At 40.2% G+C, this 19599-nt stretch overlaps 3 protein-coding genes across 3 annotated transcripts in view; all 3 read right to left on the bottom strand.

Moving 5' to 3' along the window:
- LOC309702243 (protein NLRC3-like) overlaps window positions 1-3762 on the bottom strand; it is a 237265-nt gene extending 233503 nt beyond the window's left edge. The window contains exon 1 of the mRNA XM_082526789.1: window positions 3707-3762. The gene's annotated coding sequence lies outside the window, so the exon portion shown is untranslated. The remainder of the gene's footprint in view (window positions 1-3706) is intronic.
- The window catches only part of LOC309702206 (protein NLRC3-like), a 361701-nt gene that overhangs the window by 23784 nt on the left and 318318 nt on the right, over window positions 1-19599 (bottom strand). Inside the window, exons 6-8 of the mRNA XM_082526722.1 lie at window positions 1510-1611; window positions 439-517; window positions 91-277 (exon numbers count right to left, since the gene is read on the bottom strand). Of these exons, the coding sequence (XP_082382848.1) occupies window positions 91-277; window positions 439-517; window positions 1510-1611 (368 nt within the window). The remainder of the gene's footprint in view (window positions 1-90; window positions 278-438; window positions 518-1509; window positions 1612-19599) is intronic.
- LOC309702415 (NACHT, LRR and PYD domains-containing protein 12-like) overlaps window positions 1-19599 on the bottom strand; it is a 325943-nt gene that overhangs the window by 189951 nt on the left and 116393 nt on the right. The gene's annotated exons all lie outside the window — the stretch shown is intronic.

The raw sequence follows: 19599 nt of genomic DNA, 5'->3' as shown, positions 1-19599 counted from the left end.
ATGATATCGGTATCGGACATAAAAAAGTGGTATCGTGCCATCTCTAGTTCATTTATCCAGCAGCTTAAATCTTTAGATAAATCCTCTTACTGCTCTGCAGACGGTCAGCCAGCTCCTCCTGCTTCATTCTCCTCAGGAAGTCCACTGTGATCTTCACAAATGCCTCTCTGCTGCTGCTCCTCTGACTCTCAAAGTATTCTGGGTAATCTGGACTCAGAACCTTCTGGATCTTCTTCAGCTCGTTCTTCACAAAAGTGATGATGTTGTCCTCCAGCAGCTGGAACAGAATATTTATGAATGAGCCAATCAGACTGAAATCATGGAGCCAAACATCAGATCCATGTTGGACACACTGACGATCCACTGGTCTACAAAGAGCAGCATGGAGATGACTGTGAACAGAACAGATGTAACAGTAGTTGTTGTACATGTACAGACCATAAATATGGAGTCCAGCTGTGTTTGATGCTGCTGGGCAGACTGACCACTGGGAACCTCTGAGCTCTGCTGGTCCACTCTGTGGAGGAACCATGAAGGATTAGATCAACACAGGATAAAGATCCAGGAGTTTCTGCTCAAATAACTTCATCTGAATCAAGTCTGTCAAGTTTTAAACTCTCAGATTGTGAACATATCAGTAATTTTCAGTCTGTTTTCATGGACGTCCTTTCAGTGGTGATGTCAGGGATGATTTTGAAGAAGCTCATCAAACTGAACCATCAGTAGATCACTGCTCCAAAACCAGAACATGATCCGAGTCTCCCTCCACCACCAGAACACCAGCTTTACTAACGTGGTAGATCAGTGTAGTACAGATCAATAACTGATGAGTCATTTGATCAAAATCACTGAGTGCTTCACGTCTGACCCTCTGATGCTTCTGTAGACATTTTGCATATTTAATGAATGTCTGACAGTTTTACATTCATTCTATGAACACAGTGGAAATGTTGTGTTATAGTCTCCATGTTGTTTCCAGCATCATAAATTCTTAAGTTCAGAAAATTAGATTCTTTCTTCACAGCTGAAAAACAACAACATTTATTCTCTATTGAAATCTGCATCGTCCACTCCAAAGGTCACAATCTGAAGGTAACATCTGGTTTTGTTCCCTGTGGTTAACTCTGAGCATCAGTATGGTGGGATTTATCCACTACATCCACACCACTGTGGTTCAGTGTTGTCCTGATGGAGTAACAGCAGCCAGTATGATCCAGGCTTTAGCTGCTGGGTCTCTGTGTGACCTCTCAGACTGTTTAACAGATCAGACACAAAGAGAATCAGAGCAGCTCTGTTCTTTAAAGACAAACATGAACCCACTCAGGTCACACTTTCCCCACAGATATGAGCATCACTGTCCTCAAACAGCAAATGACCAAGTCGAACATTTGGATCTTTTCTCTTTCATTGTTTTCTTTTTAATGAATCTTTGTAACAATCTGAGGATGTTTCAGGTCATATTTATCCAGGAAACACAAACATGTAAAGGAGTCATCACAGCTCTCTGACCTCGTTGCTCCAGGTTCACCACTGAAGAATGGATTGCTACCTTTGGACCAGTCACTCCTCACAGACGGACAGCTGGACCCTGCAGACTGTGACCTCTGACCTCTGCAGACACAAACATGATTGAAGCAGCTGTGATCACACAGACTGCAGATAATGCAGCTGTTTCCTGTCAGTAACATCCTCTTAGATTAGAGTTCAGCTTTTTACAGGAAAACTGGACAAAACTGATTTTTGTTACAAACTCATTTTCATTTCCTCTCAGCTCACAAACACAGTCAGACAATCAACCAGAGTCAACACTGATTATAATGTCAGTGCAGAATTATTTCTGTTACTCAGTGAGTTCAGCTCTCTGACCTCGTTGCTCCAGGTTCACCACTGAAGGCTGGATTATAACCTTTGGACCGGTCACTCCTCACAGACGGACAGCTGGACCCTGCAGACTCTGCTCTGTCCTCCTCTTCCTCCATCATCATCTTCAGTCAGTCTGAGAGGTAAACCACAAACACTCAGTGAGTTCACATTAACAGGAGGAACTGACCTCTGACCTGTCATGTGACCATGAAACCAGGTCAATGTGTCTGTAGGTTCAGTCATCCAGGTCATGTGATCTAAGGAGCTTGGAGGGAAAAGAGACGTCTTTAAGTTTCTGGAAGACGTTTCATCTGAGAAGCTTCTTCAGCTCTAAAACCAAACGGTGGAGAGTCCCAGATATTTAAACCTGAGAGGGAAAGAAAGCATGTCGCTGACCCACCACTGATGTTATTTCAAGGAGGAAACTGAGAGCCTTTGCACCAGGAGCACAAACATCAGCTCCAGCAATGATCCACTGATGTGTTTTTATTCCATGTATGAATGTTGTTATTGACAGAGATGACGTTTGTGTGTCAGTGATGCAGTGACTGTTGTTGTTACCTGTACAGGCTGGTTAGACTCTATGAAACAGATCATACAGATCTCTGCATGTTAGAAGAGACTATTAAAGGTCATGAATGAGACAAAGGCAGGGAGGCGTCCTTTACAGCTAAACAGCAGAGTGAGAGAACAGCCAGCACCTCTACATTTATCACATTATACAGCACATGTATGATACTGACAGGGATGAGAAGAATTTAGTGATTCTGATCCCATCATTGATATTACTTATTGATTCTCAGTAGCTCTGCTCTGACAGTCACCACCATCACTGAGCAGCATATCAAAGACATTTGTGCACATTAACTGCATGTTGTGGCTCAAATGTTTGTGCATGTTGGAGGCATTTCCTCTTTGTTGTGATCAGTGTTGGTCATTACTCAAAACAGTCATTATTACACATATTACACAGAACACTTTGATTAAAAGTAATGGAGTACGTTACTTCATTACTCCTCATAACATTACTTTGATGTTACTGTGTGAAATGAACAAATGAGCATGTAACAACATAAAGCTGAGGTACAGCCCCACACACCAACACAGATCCTGATGAGGTCACGTGATGTTTCTCTGAGTGTTTATGAACACAAATCAAAGATGAAACAGCACAAAGACACTTCAAAGTGATTCTACTGTAGAAACATGAACAGGTAGAAACCTGCAGCCTGACTGCTCATCACTTTGTTACCTGTTCAAGTTCAGCAGCAGCAGCTCACTTTATCACGGTGCTGGTCTGGGGTCAGTGTTTACTCAGCTTTACGTCACTCTGGGTTCTTGGCTAGCCTAGCTTTAGCTTAGTGTTAGCTTAGTGTTAGCATGCTGTGTGCTAGCCTAGCTTTAGCTTAGTGTTAGCATGCTGTGTGCTAGCTCAGCGTCAGAGCTCTGCAGGTGTCTCCTGTGTAAACATTAATCACAGTGACAGTAAAGGAGGTAAAGGGCTGTGACGTCATCACGTACGCTGCGTCCTCTGTGGGCTCTGAGTGAACTCAAAGTACAAACTACAAGTACACAAACACGAACGTAGCTCAGAGTGGCGGACACACTCGGCCTCGTTGGTCCAGCTGTGAGTCCGTTACCGTGAACTATGGAGCGGCAGATTTGTGCTGAACTAAGCTGCACACAGCTGATGTTAGCCAGGAAACATTACACACTGACTTTAATGGAGAGACCGGAAATACAAACACACACAGTTTGTTGTGTGAAGAAATCAAACACGAGCTGAACAAACAGTAAAGTTCCTAAAGACAAACTGTTAAAGAAGGAAACAAAGCAAACTTACAGTTTCTTCACACCAACAACAAGCTCCACTCCACACCTGGACACTAAACACGGACACACAGGTGAGCTGCTTCCTGGAAGGAGGCGGGGCTCCACCTGAAACTCAGCACAGGTGGGAGGGGCTCAGCTCTGTGTGTGCTGATGTGTTAACTTTAAAAATATGCCGTCTGACTGCTCAGACTGAGTCAGAGTAAAGTTCACATGCTGACGTGTGGAGACATGAAACCTTGTTGTAGCTGCAGGTGTGAACACACTGATCCCAGATCAGCTCTGCTGTATTTGTAACATGAACATTTCTGCTGCAAAGCTTCAAATGTTCAGCATGTTTCTCTGTTTCCAGTCTATAGATCCAGTCACACTTTCTACCTTCACCTGTGCAGTAAAGACTGAGAGCAGAGCTGAAAGCAAGCGTCCAATCAGTGAGCAGCATCAACACCTGAGCTTCATTCAGACTCTGTTATTGAAGATGTTGTTGGTACAAAGTTCATCTGCTGCTCACATGAATCCATGAAAGATTTATTTCACTGAATGTTTCTTCAAAGCTCATTTCAACCTGTTGAAGTCATGAATGAAAGTGCAGACTGAGAGTGGATCACATGATGTTTGAGGTGTGTCATGTGACATGTTCAGTATTGTCACACATGTCTAGATTGTCCCTGATATCATAACTGCTCAAACACTGATGATTATATTTGAAGAATTATTCCTGATGGCAGCAAAGTTTGAATGGAGCTCTCTGTCTGTGCTGATTTGTCGCCCTCTGGAGGTCAAAGCACAAACTGCATGATGTCACTGTAACCACCACAGAGACAGGAAGTGTTTTTATGACTGAAACACTGAAATGATGCTAACGGCTGTCGTTAGGCTCACTGACAGCAGTGCTGATGTGTTCATGTCAAACACTGGCTCAGGTCAGACTCCTTCATCCTTCTCCAGCGTGAGGCCGCCCTCAGACCCACAGGAGCTCTGACCTTTGACCTCCTGACCCTAACCATTTTAGTCTTGTTGCATCTTTAAATGCAAATCCATCCAAACTGTAGCCGAGCAAAAGAAGCTGGAAGTTGTTCTATGAATGATGTTGTTGAAGGAGCTTGGAAAGAAAAGCGTCTGGACTTCTTTAAGTTGCTTGAAGAGGGACATGGACGTCTTAACGCCCACTCACATCCTGGGACATTTGATCACAGGAAATCACATGATAGGGTGGGGCTAGATCTCACAATGGGTTCACCCAAAACCTTGGCTGATTGAGACCCACACCCGTTCTCACACCGTGGCTCGTGTGATTAGGTAGAGGATCAACAGGGGCTCCGTGTCCCTGAATTTAAACTGAATCTAAACACACCGTGCACAATGCCAAGTTAGATAATGGTTAAAAGAACAAGATAAGAATAAATAAAAAGATAAAATAAGGATAAAAAATAACTTAAAAAAATAAAATAAAAAGATAAATAACTGCAAATAAGTACAAATAAGTAACTGAAGACACGTGTGGTCTGCAGATGTCGATGTACATGGATGTACATGGAGTTTAATGTGCAAAATGAACTTAGTGTGCAAAGTGACCTGATGTGCAAACTGCAGTTTGAGGTCGGTCAGCTGTTCAGGAGTCTGATAGCAGTGGGGAAGATGGAGTTGTTGAGTCTGGATGTTCTACATTTCACACTTCTGAACCTTCGTCTCGAGGGCAGAGGTGTGTCTCTCCTCTGGACTCTGTGATGGTAGCTGCTCTGCAGAGAGGGCAGCGGGGTCCTGATGATCTTCTCCACAGTTGTTATCACTCTCTGCAGGCGTTTGCGGTTTGCAGTAGTGCTGCCATACCATGCAGTGATGCAGCTGTCAGGCTGCTCTCCACAGTGCAGCTGTAGAACCTGCTGAGGATCTTGGCCAACATACCAAATTTCCTCAGCCTCCTCAGGAAATACAGCAGCTGCTGAGCCTTCTTGACCAGCTGTGTGAGTTTGAGTCCCTCACTGACTCAAACTCCTTCAGTGACACTTGCAGCCTTGCAGATTAGTTTGCTGATCCTGATGCATCTCTGGAGCTGATGCTGTCCCCCAGCAGACAACAACAACATAGATGCTCTCACTAGTCCACTTTACCCTCTAATCACATCTCTGACATCTGCAGGTTGCTCCATAGAGACTCTTGTGCAATGCCAGGTGTTTGTGTTTGTCTGTAGGTACACATGAGATATGACCATAGACGCACACACACAAGTGAACACAGCAGCACAGATGGTTTCCACCTGCTTCCCTCTTTCTTCACACAACTGTGAGGATGATGAAGAGGTTTCAGGACGAGGTGGTCAGCAAGCACAGGATAAAGCAGGGCCATGAAACTCTCTGGTGCAGCAGATGTTTAATCAGACTCAGCTTTAGGCTTCTTTTCCCACCTGGCAGCAAAGTAACAGCTTCACTAATGTGAACAGTCACAATGTTAAACGTTTCTATATCTTCATATATTTTTATCTGTTGATGCTGCAGAATAAAGTCTGTTAACAGAGTGCAGGATGTGTAGAGCAGGTCCAGCTCTCCCTTTACTGTGTCCACTTTCATCAGCCCCTGTGAAGTGACACAGAGTGCATGTGTGTCTGTCAGCTGTTGTTTGTTGTGAAGGATGGAACAAATGAACACACACTTTTAGAGAAATCTGAAAAAGCAACACGTGCTTGGGCTCCTTCTGTGCTCGTCTTCATTAATGCTGATCTTTCTTTCCTGTTTGTTCTTTGGCACAAGCTTCAGTCTTTTCTCCCAGGGCTCCTTCACACTTAGAAACACACCTACATTCATTTATACACAAAAGAGAGAGATAATCCCATACAGCTTATGACAAAATTTGATCCGAAGTGATTGATGGCCCTAATCACGACCTTTTGACCTCCCGCCCCTCCCCCCCGGAAGCGTGTAATGAGCGTGACGAATCGCATCCGGAGAAGGGGGGGTGGGAAACCCCCCGCGTGACGAATTATATCCTGAGAAAGGGGGGCGAACCCCGGAAGCGCGCCATCTGTTGCTAACCGTGTCGAATTGCACCCTGAGAAAGGAGGGGTGAACCCCCGGAAGCGCGTCATCTGTTGTTGGGAAAAAAAGTTTTTAGAGGGAGGGGGGAAACCTCCGGAAGCGCGCCATCTGTTGGAGGGGAATAAAAAAGCAGAGAGAGGAGTCCGTCACAATTTCTAAGGCACAGACACAAGATGGATTTCCTTCTGCAGCGTTCCTGTGTCCGATGAGATCTGCTCTCCCAAAGAAGAAGGTTTTGAATATGACATATTCAATCTCGATCCGGACCTTATGACCCTACCGGAAATACTCCGGAAGTGTCTAGTCATTTTCAGACCTGTTGCGTCATGTTCCCTAAGCACAGCGGTGATGCAGCAGCTGATTCTGTGATGTATAGAGAGACAGAGCGGATGTAATTTTACTTTCTTAAGCTGCACCGGCGTTTGTAATGGAAATAAAGAGTGACTTCCTGTAGAGATTTCAATAGTAATTTTATTTTCCTATAATACAGACGCTGTAAAAAACCTTTAAGATACACCATAGCTTGTGATGAAAAGAAGAACTTTCTATCCGCTTGTAACCTACAGGCTGCCTATGTGTAAAAAATGAATAAATATCGCTTAGTGAATACTACTTTTCCTTTTGAGAGACTGAAAAACAAACCAGCGACAGGCGATCTTGTTTCACACACACACACACACGCACACACACACACACACACACACACACACACACACACCCACCCCCACCCCCACCCCGCGGGCCAAGGAGGAGTTTTTTTCTTCAATACTTTAACAATAAGTTTTCTCAATAGATAGAAAATGATGACGCTGAGGAGTCAACATCCGATATTATCATTGCTTGTAACCCGGTTTCGTACATCTCCCCATAAAACTAGTCTTAGTGAGGAAAAAAGCTCATATTCGAATAAGTTTATTAAAGCACCCCCCTCTGTGGGAAAGAGTCAACCATGAGGCGAGTTTTGTCAACAGCAATTGTCCATTTGGTAAAACAAATAGCCGTCTCAAAGTCATATTTTACCGTTGCAGAATGTGGAAAACAGACGGCGTTCGCAAGAAGGCAATCAAAAAACAAAACAAAAAAAAAACCCTCTCTAACTATTGGTATTGTCAAGAGAAAGATGCGAAAAACAGATGCTTCGCTAGACTAGGATAAAATGAGAGAAGAAACGGGAGGGGAGTCGATATCTGTGACAGTTCTACCAATCGCGAGGAAGAATCCGTGAATATTATGTCAGCATTCCGTTCAAACAACGCCGCCGATCACGATCACACACACACACACACACACACACACACACACACACACACACACACACACACACACACACACACACACACACACACACCACGGGTCAAGGAGGAGTGAGACGGCAGAATAGTTTTTTTCTTCATTACTTTTACAATGGGATTTCTCAATAGATAGAAAATGATGACGCTGAGGAGTCAACATCCGATATTATCATTGCTTGTAACCCGGTAAATAATTTCGTACATCTCCCCATAAAACAAGTCTTAGTGGAAAAAAGCTCATATTCGAATAAGTTTATTCCCCTCTGTGGGAAAGAGTTTTTTTCTCAGAGTCAACCATGAGGCGAGTTTTGTCAACAACTGTTGCCCATAAAGTAAAACAAATATCCGCCTCTAAGTCGTATTTTACCGTTGCAGAATGTGGAAAACAGACAGCCCTCACAGGAGGCACCATAGTTAAAATATTTAAATTTCAACTAAATTTGTAGTAATGATCGGATTTCCTCACTTATCTACACCACACTCCTTGTCCTTGATTTCTTATCGTTTCTTATCGTTCCTCTGTCCCTTAATAGAAACCACATATATAGAAACTATCCTCCCTTTCAGTTGTCTTTTGCACTTCCATATCGCAAAGCAGTTACTGTAGGTTATTTTCTGCTTATGCATTAATGTAATTAATTAACTTATTTATCCTTAAGTAAGGTAATGACTTGAGTTCTAATGCTTTTTGTCTCTTGAGTTAGCTGTCAATGTGGGATTTTTTTTCCCCTTTTGTCCAGTTAAAGCTGCCTTTCATTCTTCAACACAGCTTAAACTCTAATAGGTAAGCTTTCTTGTAATTTCTTAGTTCTGCAGGCTTCTTGAAAGACATCCGAGACTCTTCTTTGGATGCTGGCTGCCTTTTGTTTTGTTTTCTGTCAAGATGATCCCACACTGCTTCGATTATCTTGAGGTTCGAACCCTGGAGAGATCAATCCATGACTGATGCGTTGTTTCATCCAGGCATACTTTGACTACATTGGCAGTATGTTTGCGATCATTGTCGTACTGAAAAATGAAGTTGAAGCTAATCAGACACTACGTGGTATTACATGGTCGATCAAAATCTGGTGGAACTTTTCTACATTCATAATTTGATTAATTTGGATAAGAGCTCCAACAACACTGGCTGAAATCCAGCCTCAAAGCACGGTAGAGTATCCACGCTGTGTTAAAGACGGCTATAGACATTCACTGTTGTATCTCTCTTCGGACCTCTTCCATGCATATTTCAAATTTGGAATCATTACTCCATAAGACATATTACAGCTGATTTCTTTTTCCAGTCAATTTCTTGTGTAATTTGGCACACCTCAGCCTTATTTTTCTCTGTTCTCCTTCCTTAAGAATGGCTTATTAACAGCCACCCTTCCAACTCAGATAACTTTTGATGAGGTTTCATGAAATGTTTACAGCACTTGAGTTACTCGCCACGGCCATCCTAAATGCTAAAAACACTAAACTTTAATTCTAAATTACGTAATTAACGTTAACCAGAAAAAACAAGCCAAAGTTGAAATGTTGCTGAGCTGACCTGTGGTATGCTATGTCTTCTAAAGCACGTATAATGTAAACAGAACTGGTCTTTGCACAGAAGCCTGTGGAGCTTCATAATTAACCTCAGTGTGTGAAGAGGACTCTCCATTTAATAATAGCTGTAATAAAATGTTCTGGCCGACGGTGTTAAACGCTGCACTTGGGTCTAGCAGGGAAGATTTCAACTTTTCAATATGAATGAAGGCTGCAAACTGATTAGATTAATGTCTGATGATCTTTTCCGTGCTTCTTCAAGTTTGTAACACCAAACATATTAAAGGATGATGTAAGGTTCACAGGAAGAGTTTAATTAGACACACATTTACTATTTTCTTTATACTCTTTCTTTCTTGACATGTTTAATATGATTACTATCAGAGGAGAAAATGAACCTTGTGTAGTCTAAAAACTTTTTTATTTAATCAAACTGTAATGTTGTTGAACTCTGACGGACGTGTCTTTTAATCTTGTCAACAAATCCTTAATCATCTAAATCTGCCATTTATCATCTTGTAAAATGTTCCCTCTGCTTCTGTTGCACATCTCCCCCCGACACTCTCTGCTTCACCAGCCCTGTGCAGGTGGTCCAACCCCTGCCTGCCTCCTTAAACTGGGGTGTTTAAATCTCTTTACCTCTGTTGTGAACTTCACACAAAGTTTGTGGTAACAAAATCAAACTGACGAGGATCTCGTTTGAAAAACACACACACACTCACGAGACAAAATAAAAACAGACTGCTCAAAGCAAAAGCAGAGCCCTCACAGCTGGTAGTACAAACACAGTGACAACATGCGTATTAGATACCCTCAGTGCCAAAAGCATAAATATGAAAAAATGTGATCACCAAGAATATCCTAAAAATGGCATTGAGGTGCGTGTTACAGTAAAGAAAAAAAAGTAGCCAAATTTTCATCTGAAAATGTTGAATTTTAGTAAAAACAATGCTCTGTAGTTTGATACTGTCGTTACAGACAAAGCAGATGTTTAAAGCCTTTGGACGCACATTTGAAATGCGCTCATTCTCCTTATCAGCTGGAAACATTAAAGCCGTAAAATGACTTTTTCAAACGGATAAAAACTATTGACCAACAGCAATGTTGAGCCTGTTCCAAAATTTGAATGTACATGTGTTGAAGGTGCGGGTCTTGTTGAATTATTAAACATACTTTCTTTAATTTTTCAAGCCACAAAAACAACAACTTTTAATTTTCTTCTGCTTGAGTATCGGCCTCGGGTAGCTCTACTTATCATTGCTCAGTCAGTTGTCTGTTTGCGCTACTTTTTCAAGGAGCAGCGGATTATTGGTAAGGGTGACTTTATGTGTTTAGCTACTTAAGTGGAAGTACTGTGGATAGTTTTACCTTACATACATAGATCTACCAGTACAGCTTCTGAGGTAACTGTTTACAAAATGTTATATTCTATCCACAAGTTCTTTGCAATTTTACATTGATAAACATTATCCTTAACACATTTGGCCCACATAAAGTACTATGGCCATCACACTGTCATTTAGAATTGTTTAAATAACTCGTGTCTTAAGTCCTTCCATCAAACAGAAAAAAAAAAAAAAAAGTCGCATGGTTCACTTTATATTTCTAACATTTTGTGATATAAAGTCGTTCATAACAAACTGAAAGGCTGGGAGTTTAAAATGCAAACCGATGGAAGCAGAAGTAGAAGACTATAATGTCTCAGAGCACACGGTGTCTATTAATGTGTAGACATGTATAAATAAGAGCTTAATAAAGATGCTTAATTTCTTAAGAAATAAACAGGTGGAGTGATCTTTATCAAAAGTGGATGTTGCATCTGTGGCTAAACCACTGTACCCAAAAAAACTTTAAAAATCTACTGTGTGTGAGGCTGTGTAAGTAAAGCTTGCCCTTCACACCTGCGTGTAATAAACCATTTGTTTGGGGTTGTGGATTTGGCACCTCAGCATTGTGAAAGTGGGGAAACATGTTTCTGGCTGTGCATAAGATTCCTCCTTACAACTTAGAATCTCAGTTCTAAATGAAATTCAGATGTTTTTTTAAGTATGGCTAATGTATTATTTGACTTCTAAGGCACGCACACACACACACACACACACACACACACACACACACACACACACACACACAAGAACAACACAGAGAAGAAGAAGAGGGGGTCGTTTTACTACACATCATAAAAACGCAATCATTCATCTTCCAACTGTATCTTTCTGTTCTGGCTTTAGAGTCATAGGTTGTTTACTGAGCTGTACTTTGGGAGTCATACTATTGTGATACTGGGGAGAAAAGGGTAAGGTTTGATAGACTAAACCCTTACACACATAACTTGAAAAACCTAAAGAGTGTGTGAGACTGCTAGCTGTGTTGTTCAGCATTAAACTCATCTACAAATGTGTTAGTAAAGAGCGACTTGTACTTCTGTCCCATTAAGCAACGGTTTAACAAATTTCACTGCAAACTATAAAAGGAATCTGGATTTATATAGAACATAGTAGTGATGGATTAAGTGCAGGAAACACTAGTATAAGGTGTCTATTGAACAAATCTCCTTCAGCGTTCAAAATGACCAAAGTGAGGCCTACAGGCGTTTCTCTCGATTGGTTGTGTTCAGGGAAAAAGCAGCTAAATACACTGAGACTGCTCCGCATTGTTAGCGAGTTAACTCTGGATATCTGTAGGTTTTGTCAAACTTGGAGTGAACAAAAGCAGAAAAACAGTAAAAGATGCAGACAGTGAAAGTCTGGTTTATTTCATGAACACAATGAAACATTTTACAGTCCACAGAGCAAAGTAGCATACATGATAAATAGATACACATAACATGAGAAGTAAAACTCGTCGTCTTACCACATGTTATATTCTGTAAACTTAAAATAACCACAGAAATGAGAGTTTAGTGTTTTAAGTCATCTATTAAAAACATGAGTCAACATTACTGAAGTGACGCTTTAACGGTGCGTCTTATCACCGTGTTTATGATGATAAAACATGTTCTCTCGTTAGTAGATGTCAGCGCTGTCACTTGTCATGAAAATGTCCAGAGCCAGGGTTCCTCTTTAATCACCATTGATCATTAATAGGGTCACAAAAGATTTGTCACATTATCCCCATAAACAAAATGCTTTTATAGAAATCATTGTGATACAAATATTTAGATTCTTGATTCACAATGTGCACGAACTCAAAATCTTTAGAGGTTCATATTTATAAAGTATCGCAAATAATACATTTATACCATTGTATGAGCTACACTTCTTGTAAAAAACTGATTGAAAAAAGCTCCTGTCGTGACCTTCCTTCTGTGAGGACACACACACACACACACACACACACACAGAGAGAGAGAGAGAGAGGGGGAGATCATTAGGATTGGAGGCGTTTTTGGATTTTCACTTATTGTTGGCTTTACAGTCACATAAAATTCATTCCAATTTTTTTTTGCCTTTGCTTCAATTAAGGTGTTTCTTTAAATCTACAGCAGCTTCCTTTTCAAAAAGTTTACTGACATAGTAAGGAAGTAGCTAGGGAACTCAGTAAGTATGAGCAACAACAGCTTAGGGACTGTTTCTACAATAAAGAGGAATTCATCATCATCTGCAGTTCATCAAAAAAAAAAAGTGCCATTAAAAACAATTCAGCAGATCCTCAAAGTATGGATACAATCTGTTTTCAGCTGTAGAGGTACGCTTCATGTACTTATCAACATGCAGTTTAGAGGCTTGCATTAGAGTGCTTTGGTACTTGGGCCTCTTTTATTTAGCACGGTTATACCATTGTGTATTTAGCTATATAAATATGCTCAAGAGTCTATTGTATGTTTGTCATGCAATTAAAAATTCAAAAATATAATTTTTAAATCAGTAACTTTGCAAATTTAGAGGAAATGTTTTTGGATAACAAATGTGTCACATTTTCAACAGGGTTTGAATAATCAGCGTTAACACAGAGACATTTATGCGCTGGGTATAACAGACATCCTTACCTTGGAGCAGAGAAACACGGTGTATTGTTGCTTTTCTCTATTGTATAAGCAGCGCCCGACTGTCAGAAACGCTCTGTGCGGGTAGCAAAGTCGGATCCGACGCACATCCAGGAATCCGTGTGAAAGAAAGGTGTCGCTGCAGCTAGGCTCTCAGGATAGTCAGGCTTTTATTTATATTTGCATTCTGGTGCGTTAAAGCAGCCTCTGTGTCCCGCTTGGATCCTCATTCCGAAAATTCAGATATTTAAATAAAATGGTGAATTGGCTAGTGATGAGGAGCCACTTAGATCCGTAAAATGAGGTTTGATTAAATTAAACTCTTATGAACAGCTATGAACTCTACCTCTCTGCTGATGTGTTCCAAACAAGCAATGTTTTCTACACGTCCAAACTGTGTGCTAACTACCTCACACCGCTGTGTCTGGGATCCGAAAAAATAAAAAGTTAAAACGCTATACCTTGCGGCAGTTGTGAAGTGCTGAGGAAACTACTGTGTGTCTGATGGGGTGTTTTTATATAGATGGACTTGGTTTCAGTTGGCCTCTGACATGATAAGATAAAATAAAGGAAACTGATTTTAATGGAACTACAGTGCTGGGATGCTCTTGATAAGGGAGCCTCTTTTATTGTTTTATGACTTGTTTTGCTGACTGTTGAGGGCCTAACTGTAACCAACTCTGTCTAACTGTTGCAGAGTTAAGAATCTGTAGTTTTTAGAAGTAACACAAGAAAAGTTTATTTCTAAAGGAATACCTGTTGTTTGTGGTGCTCTATTTAAAACTATTAGTGTCATGAACCAAAGTTCAGCGCACAAGCTGGACCCAGAAGCAGAGCCAACACACACAGGAGTACGAGAAAATAAACTTTATTTTAACTGAAGGTGTCCCGGGAGGGTAGAAGGAAAACACGCGTGAAACTCGAGAAACCAAGGGACCGGGAGATGAGTCGCGCAGGAACGCCGAAAACGGGACTGTGGGAGGCTGCAACAGAAAAAGGACAAGAATTATTGGGGCGCGGGGAAATAGCAGCATACGTGGGGGAAGAGTATGAGTCTTACGGTGACAGCGGGGCCGTGGGAGCCGGAGGGAGGGGTGAGGGTCCGCGCTAAATTTGCAAAGTTACTGATTTAAAAATTATATTTTTGAATTTTTAATTGCATGACAAACATACAATAGACTCTTGAGCATATTTATATAGCTAAATACACAATGGTATAACCGTGCTAAATAAAAGAGGCCCAAGTACCAAAGCACTCTAATGCAAGCCTCTAAACTGCATGTTGATAAGTACATGAAGCGTACCTCTACAGCTGAAAACAGATTGTATCCATACTTTGAGGATCTGCTGAATTGTTTTTAATGGCACTTTTTTTTTTTGATGAACTGCAGATGATGATGAATTCCTCTTTATTGTAGAAACAGTCCCTAAGCTGTTGTTGCTCATACTTACTGAGTTCCCTAGCTACTTCCTTACTATGTCAGTAAACTTTTTGAAAAGGAAGCTGCTGTAGATTTAAAGAAACACCTTAATTGAAGCAAAGGCAAAAAAAAATTGGAATGAATTTTATGTGACTGTAAAGCCAACAATAAGTGAAAATCCAAAAACGCCTCCAATCCTAATGATCTCCCCCTCTCTCTCTCTCTCTCTGTGTGTGTGTGTGTGTGTGTGTGTGTGTCCTCACAGAAGGAAGGTCACGACAGGAGCTTTTTTCAATCAGTTTTTTACAAGAAGTGTAGCTCATACAATGGTATAAATGTATTATTTGCGATACTTTATAAATATGAACCTCTAAAGATTTTGAGTTCGTGCACATTGTGAATCAAGAATCTAAATATTTGTATCACAATGATTTCTATAAAAGCATTTTGTTTATGGGGATAATGTGACAAATCTTTTGTGACCCTATTAATGATCAATGGTGATTAAAGAGGAACCCTGGCTCTGGACATTTTCATGACAAGTGACAGCGCTGACATCTACTAACGAGAGAACATGTTTTATCATCATAAACACGGTGATAAGACGCACCGTTAAAGCGTCACTTCAGTAATGTTGACTCATGTTTTTAATAGATGACTTAAAACACTAAACTCTCATTTCTGTGGTTATTTTAAGTTTACTGAATATAACATGTGGTAAGACGACGAGTTTTACTTCTCATGTTATGTGTATCTATTTATCATGTATGCTACTTTGCTCTGTGGACTGTAAAATGTTTCATTGTGTTCATGAAATAAACCAGACTTTCACTGTCTGCATCTTTTACTGTTTTTCTGCTTTTGTTCACTCCAAGTTTGACAAAACCTACAGATATCCAGAGTTAACTCGCTAACAATGCGGAGCAGTCTCAGTGTATTTAGCTGCTTTTTCCCTGAACACAACCAATCGAGAGAAACGCCTGTAGGCCTCACTTTGGTCATTTTGAACGCTGAAGGAGATTTGTTCAATAGACACCTTATACTAGTGTTTCCTGCACTTAATCCATCACTACTATGTTCTATATAAATCCAGATTCCTTTTATAGTTTGCAGTGAAATTTGTTAAACCGTTGCTTAATGGGACAGAAGTACAAGTCGCTCTTTACTAACACATTTGTAGATGAGTTTAATGCTGAACAACACAGCTAGCAGTCTCACACACTCTTTAGGTTTTTCAAGTTATGTGTGTAAGGGTTTAGTCTATCAAACCTTACCCTTTTCTCCCCAGTATCACAATAGTATGACTCCCAAAGTACAGCTCAGTAAACAACCTATGACTCTAAAGCCAGAACAGAAAGATACAGTTGGAAGATGAATGATTGCGTTTTTATGATGTGTAGTAAAACGACCCCCTCTTCTTCTTCTCTGTGTTGTTCTTGTGTGTGTGTGTGTGTGTGTGTGTGTGTGTGTGTGTGTGTGTGTGCCTTAGAAGTCAAATAATACATTAGCCATACTTAAAAAAACATCTGAATTTCATTTAGAACTGAGATTCTAAGTTGTAAGGAGGAATCTTATGCACAGCCAGAAACATGTTTCCCCACTTTCACAATGCTGAGGTGCCAAATCCACAACCCCAAACAAATGGTTTATTACACGCAGGTGTGAAGGGCAAGCTTTACTTACACAGCCTCACACACAGTAGATTTTTAAAGTTTTTTTTGGGTACAGTGGTTTAGCCACAGATGCAACATCCACTTTTGATAAAGATCACTCCACCTGTTTATTTCTTAAGAAATTAAGCATCTTTATTAAGCTCTTATTTATACATGTCTACACATTAATAGACACCGTGTGCTCTGAGACATTATAGTCTTCTACTTCTGCTTCCATCGGTTTGCATTTTAAACTCCCAGCCTTTCAGTTTGTTATGAACGACTTTATATCACAAAATGTTAGAAATATAAAGTGAACCATGCGACTTTTTTTTTTTTTTTTTCTGTTTGATGGAAGGACTTAAGACACGAGTTATTTAAACAATTCTAAATGACAGTGTGATGGCCATAGTACTTTATGTGGGCCAAATGTGTTAAGGATAATGTTTATCAATGTAAAATTGCAAAGAACTTGTGGATAGAATATAACATTTTGTAAACAGTTACCTCAGAAGCTGTACTGGTAGATCTATGTATGTAAGGTAAAACTATCCACAGTACTTCCACTTAAGTAGCTAAACACATAAAGTCACCCTTACCAATAATCCGCTGCTCCTTGAAAAAGTAGCGCAAACAGACAACTGACTGAGCAATGATAAGTAGAGCTACCCGAGGCCGATACTCAAGCAGAAGAAAATTAAAAGTTGTTGTTTTTGTGGCTTGAAAAATTAAAGAAAGTATGTTTAATAATTCAACAAGACCCGCACCTTCAACACATGTACATTCAAATTTTGGAACAGGCTCAACATTGCTGTTGGTCAATAGTTTTTATCCGTTTGAAAAAGTCATTTTACGGCTTTAATGTTTCCAGCTGATAAGGAGAATGAGCGCATTTCAAATGTGCGTCCAAAGGCTTTAAACATCTGCTTTGTCTGTAACGACAGTATCAAACTACAGAGCATTGTTTTTACTAAAATTCAACATTTTCAGATGAAAATTTGGCTACTTTTTTTTCTTTACTGTAACACCCCCCTCAATGCCATTTTTAGGATATTCTTGGTGATCACATTTTTTCATATTTATGCTTTTGGCACTGAGGGTATCTAATACGCATGTTGTCACTGTGTTTGTACTACCAGCTGTGAGGGCTCTGCTTTTGCTTTGAGCAGTCTGTTTTTATTTTGTCTCGTGAGTGTGTGTGTGTTTTTCAAACGAGATCCTCGTCAGTTTGATTTTGTTACCACAAACTTTGTGTGAAGTTCACAACAGAGGTAAAGAGATTTAAACACCCCAGTTTAAGGAGGCAGGCAGGGGTTGGACCACCTGCACAGGGCTGGTGAAGCAGAGAGTGTCGGGGGGAGATGTGCAACAGAAGCAGAGGGAACATTTTACAAGATGATAAATGGCAGATTTAGATGATTAAGGATTTGTTGACAAGATTAAAAGACACGTCCGTCAGAGTTCAACAACATTACAGTTTGATTAAATAAAAAAGTTTTTAGACTACACAAGGTTCATTTTCTCCTCTGATAGTAAGCATATTAAACATGTCAAGAAAGAAAGAGTATAAAGAAAATAGTAAATGTGTGTCTAATTAAACTCTTCCTGTGAACCTTACATCATCCTTTAATATGTTTGGTGTTACAAACTTGAAGAAGCACAGAAAAGATCATCAGACATTAATCTAATCAGTTTGCAGCCTTCATTCATATTGAAAAGTTGAAATCTTCCCTGCTAGACCCAAGTGCAGCGTTTAACACCGTCGGCCAGAACATTTTATTACAGCTATTATTAAATGGAGAGTCCTCTTCACACACTGAGGTTAATTATGAAGCTCCACAGGCTTCTGTGCAAAGACCAGTTCTGTTTACATTATACGTGCTTTAGAAGACATAGCATACCACAGGTCAGCTCAGCAACATTTCGACTTTGGCTTGTTTTTTCTGGTTAACGTTAATTACGTAATTTAGAATTAAAGTTTAGTGTTTTTAGCATTTAGGATGGCCGTGGCGAGTAACTCAAGTGCTGTAAACATTTCATGAAACCTCATCAAAAGTTATCTGAGTTGGAAGGGTGGCTGTTAATAAGCCATTCTTAAGGAAGGAGAACAGAGAAAAATAAGGCTGAGGTGTGCCAAATTACACAAGAAATTGACTGGAAAAAGAAATCAGCTGTAATATGTCTTATGGAGTAATGATTCCAAATTTGAAATATGCATGGAAGAGGTCCGAAGAGAGATACAACAGTGAATGTCTATAGCCGTCTTTAACACAGCGTGGATACTCTACCGTGCTTTGAGGCTGGATTTCAGCCAGTGTTGTTGGAGCTCTTATCCAAATTAATCAAATTATGAATGTAGAAAAGTTCCACCAGATTTTGATCGACCATGTAATACCACGTAGTGTCTGATTAGCTTCAACTTCATTTTTCAGTACGACAATGATCGCAAACATACTGCCAATGTAGTCAAAGTATGCCTGGATGAAACAACGCATCAGTCATGGATTGATCTCTCCAGGGTTCGAACCTCAAGATAATCGAAGCAGTGTGGGATCATCTTGACAGAAAACAAAACAAAAGGCAGCCAGCATCCAAAGAAGAGTCTCGGATGTCTTTCAAGAAGCCTGCAGAACTAAGAAATTACAAGAAAGCTTACCTATTAGAGTTTAAGCTGTGTTGAAGAATGAAAGGCAGCTTTAACTGGACAAAAGGGGAAAAAAAATCCCACATTGACAGCTAACTCAAGAGACAAAAAGCATTAGAACTCAAGTCATTACCTTACTTAAGGATAAATAAGTTAATTAATTACATTAATGCATAAGCAGAAAATAACCTACAGTAACTGCTTTGCGATATGGAAGTGCAAAAGACAACTGAAAGGGAGGATAGTTTCTATATATGTGGTTTCTATTAAGGGACAGAGGAACGATAAGAAACGATAAGAAATCAAGGACAAGGAGTGTGGTGTAGATAAGTGAGGAAATCCGATCATTA

The sequence above is a fragment of the Aulonocara stuartgranti genome (assembly GCF_965226115.1).
Source record: "Aulonocara stuartgranti genome assembly, chromosome: 3".
Classification (NCBI taxonomy): Eukaryota; Metazoa; Chordata; class Actinopteri; order Cichliformes; family Cichlidae; genus Aulonocara; species Aulonocara stuartgranti.
This window is presented reverse-complemented; position numbering and strand designations above follow the sequence as displayed.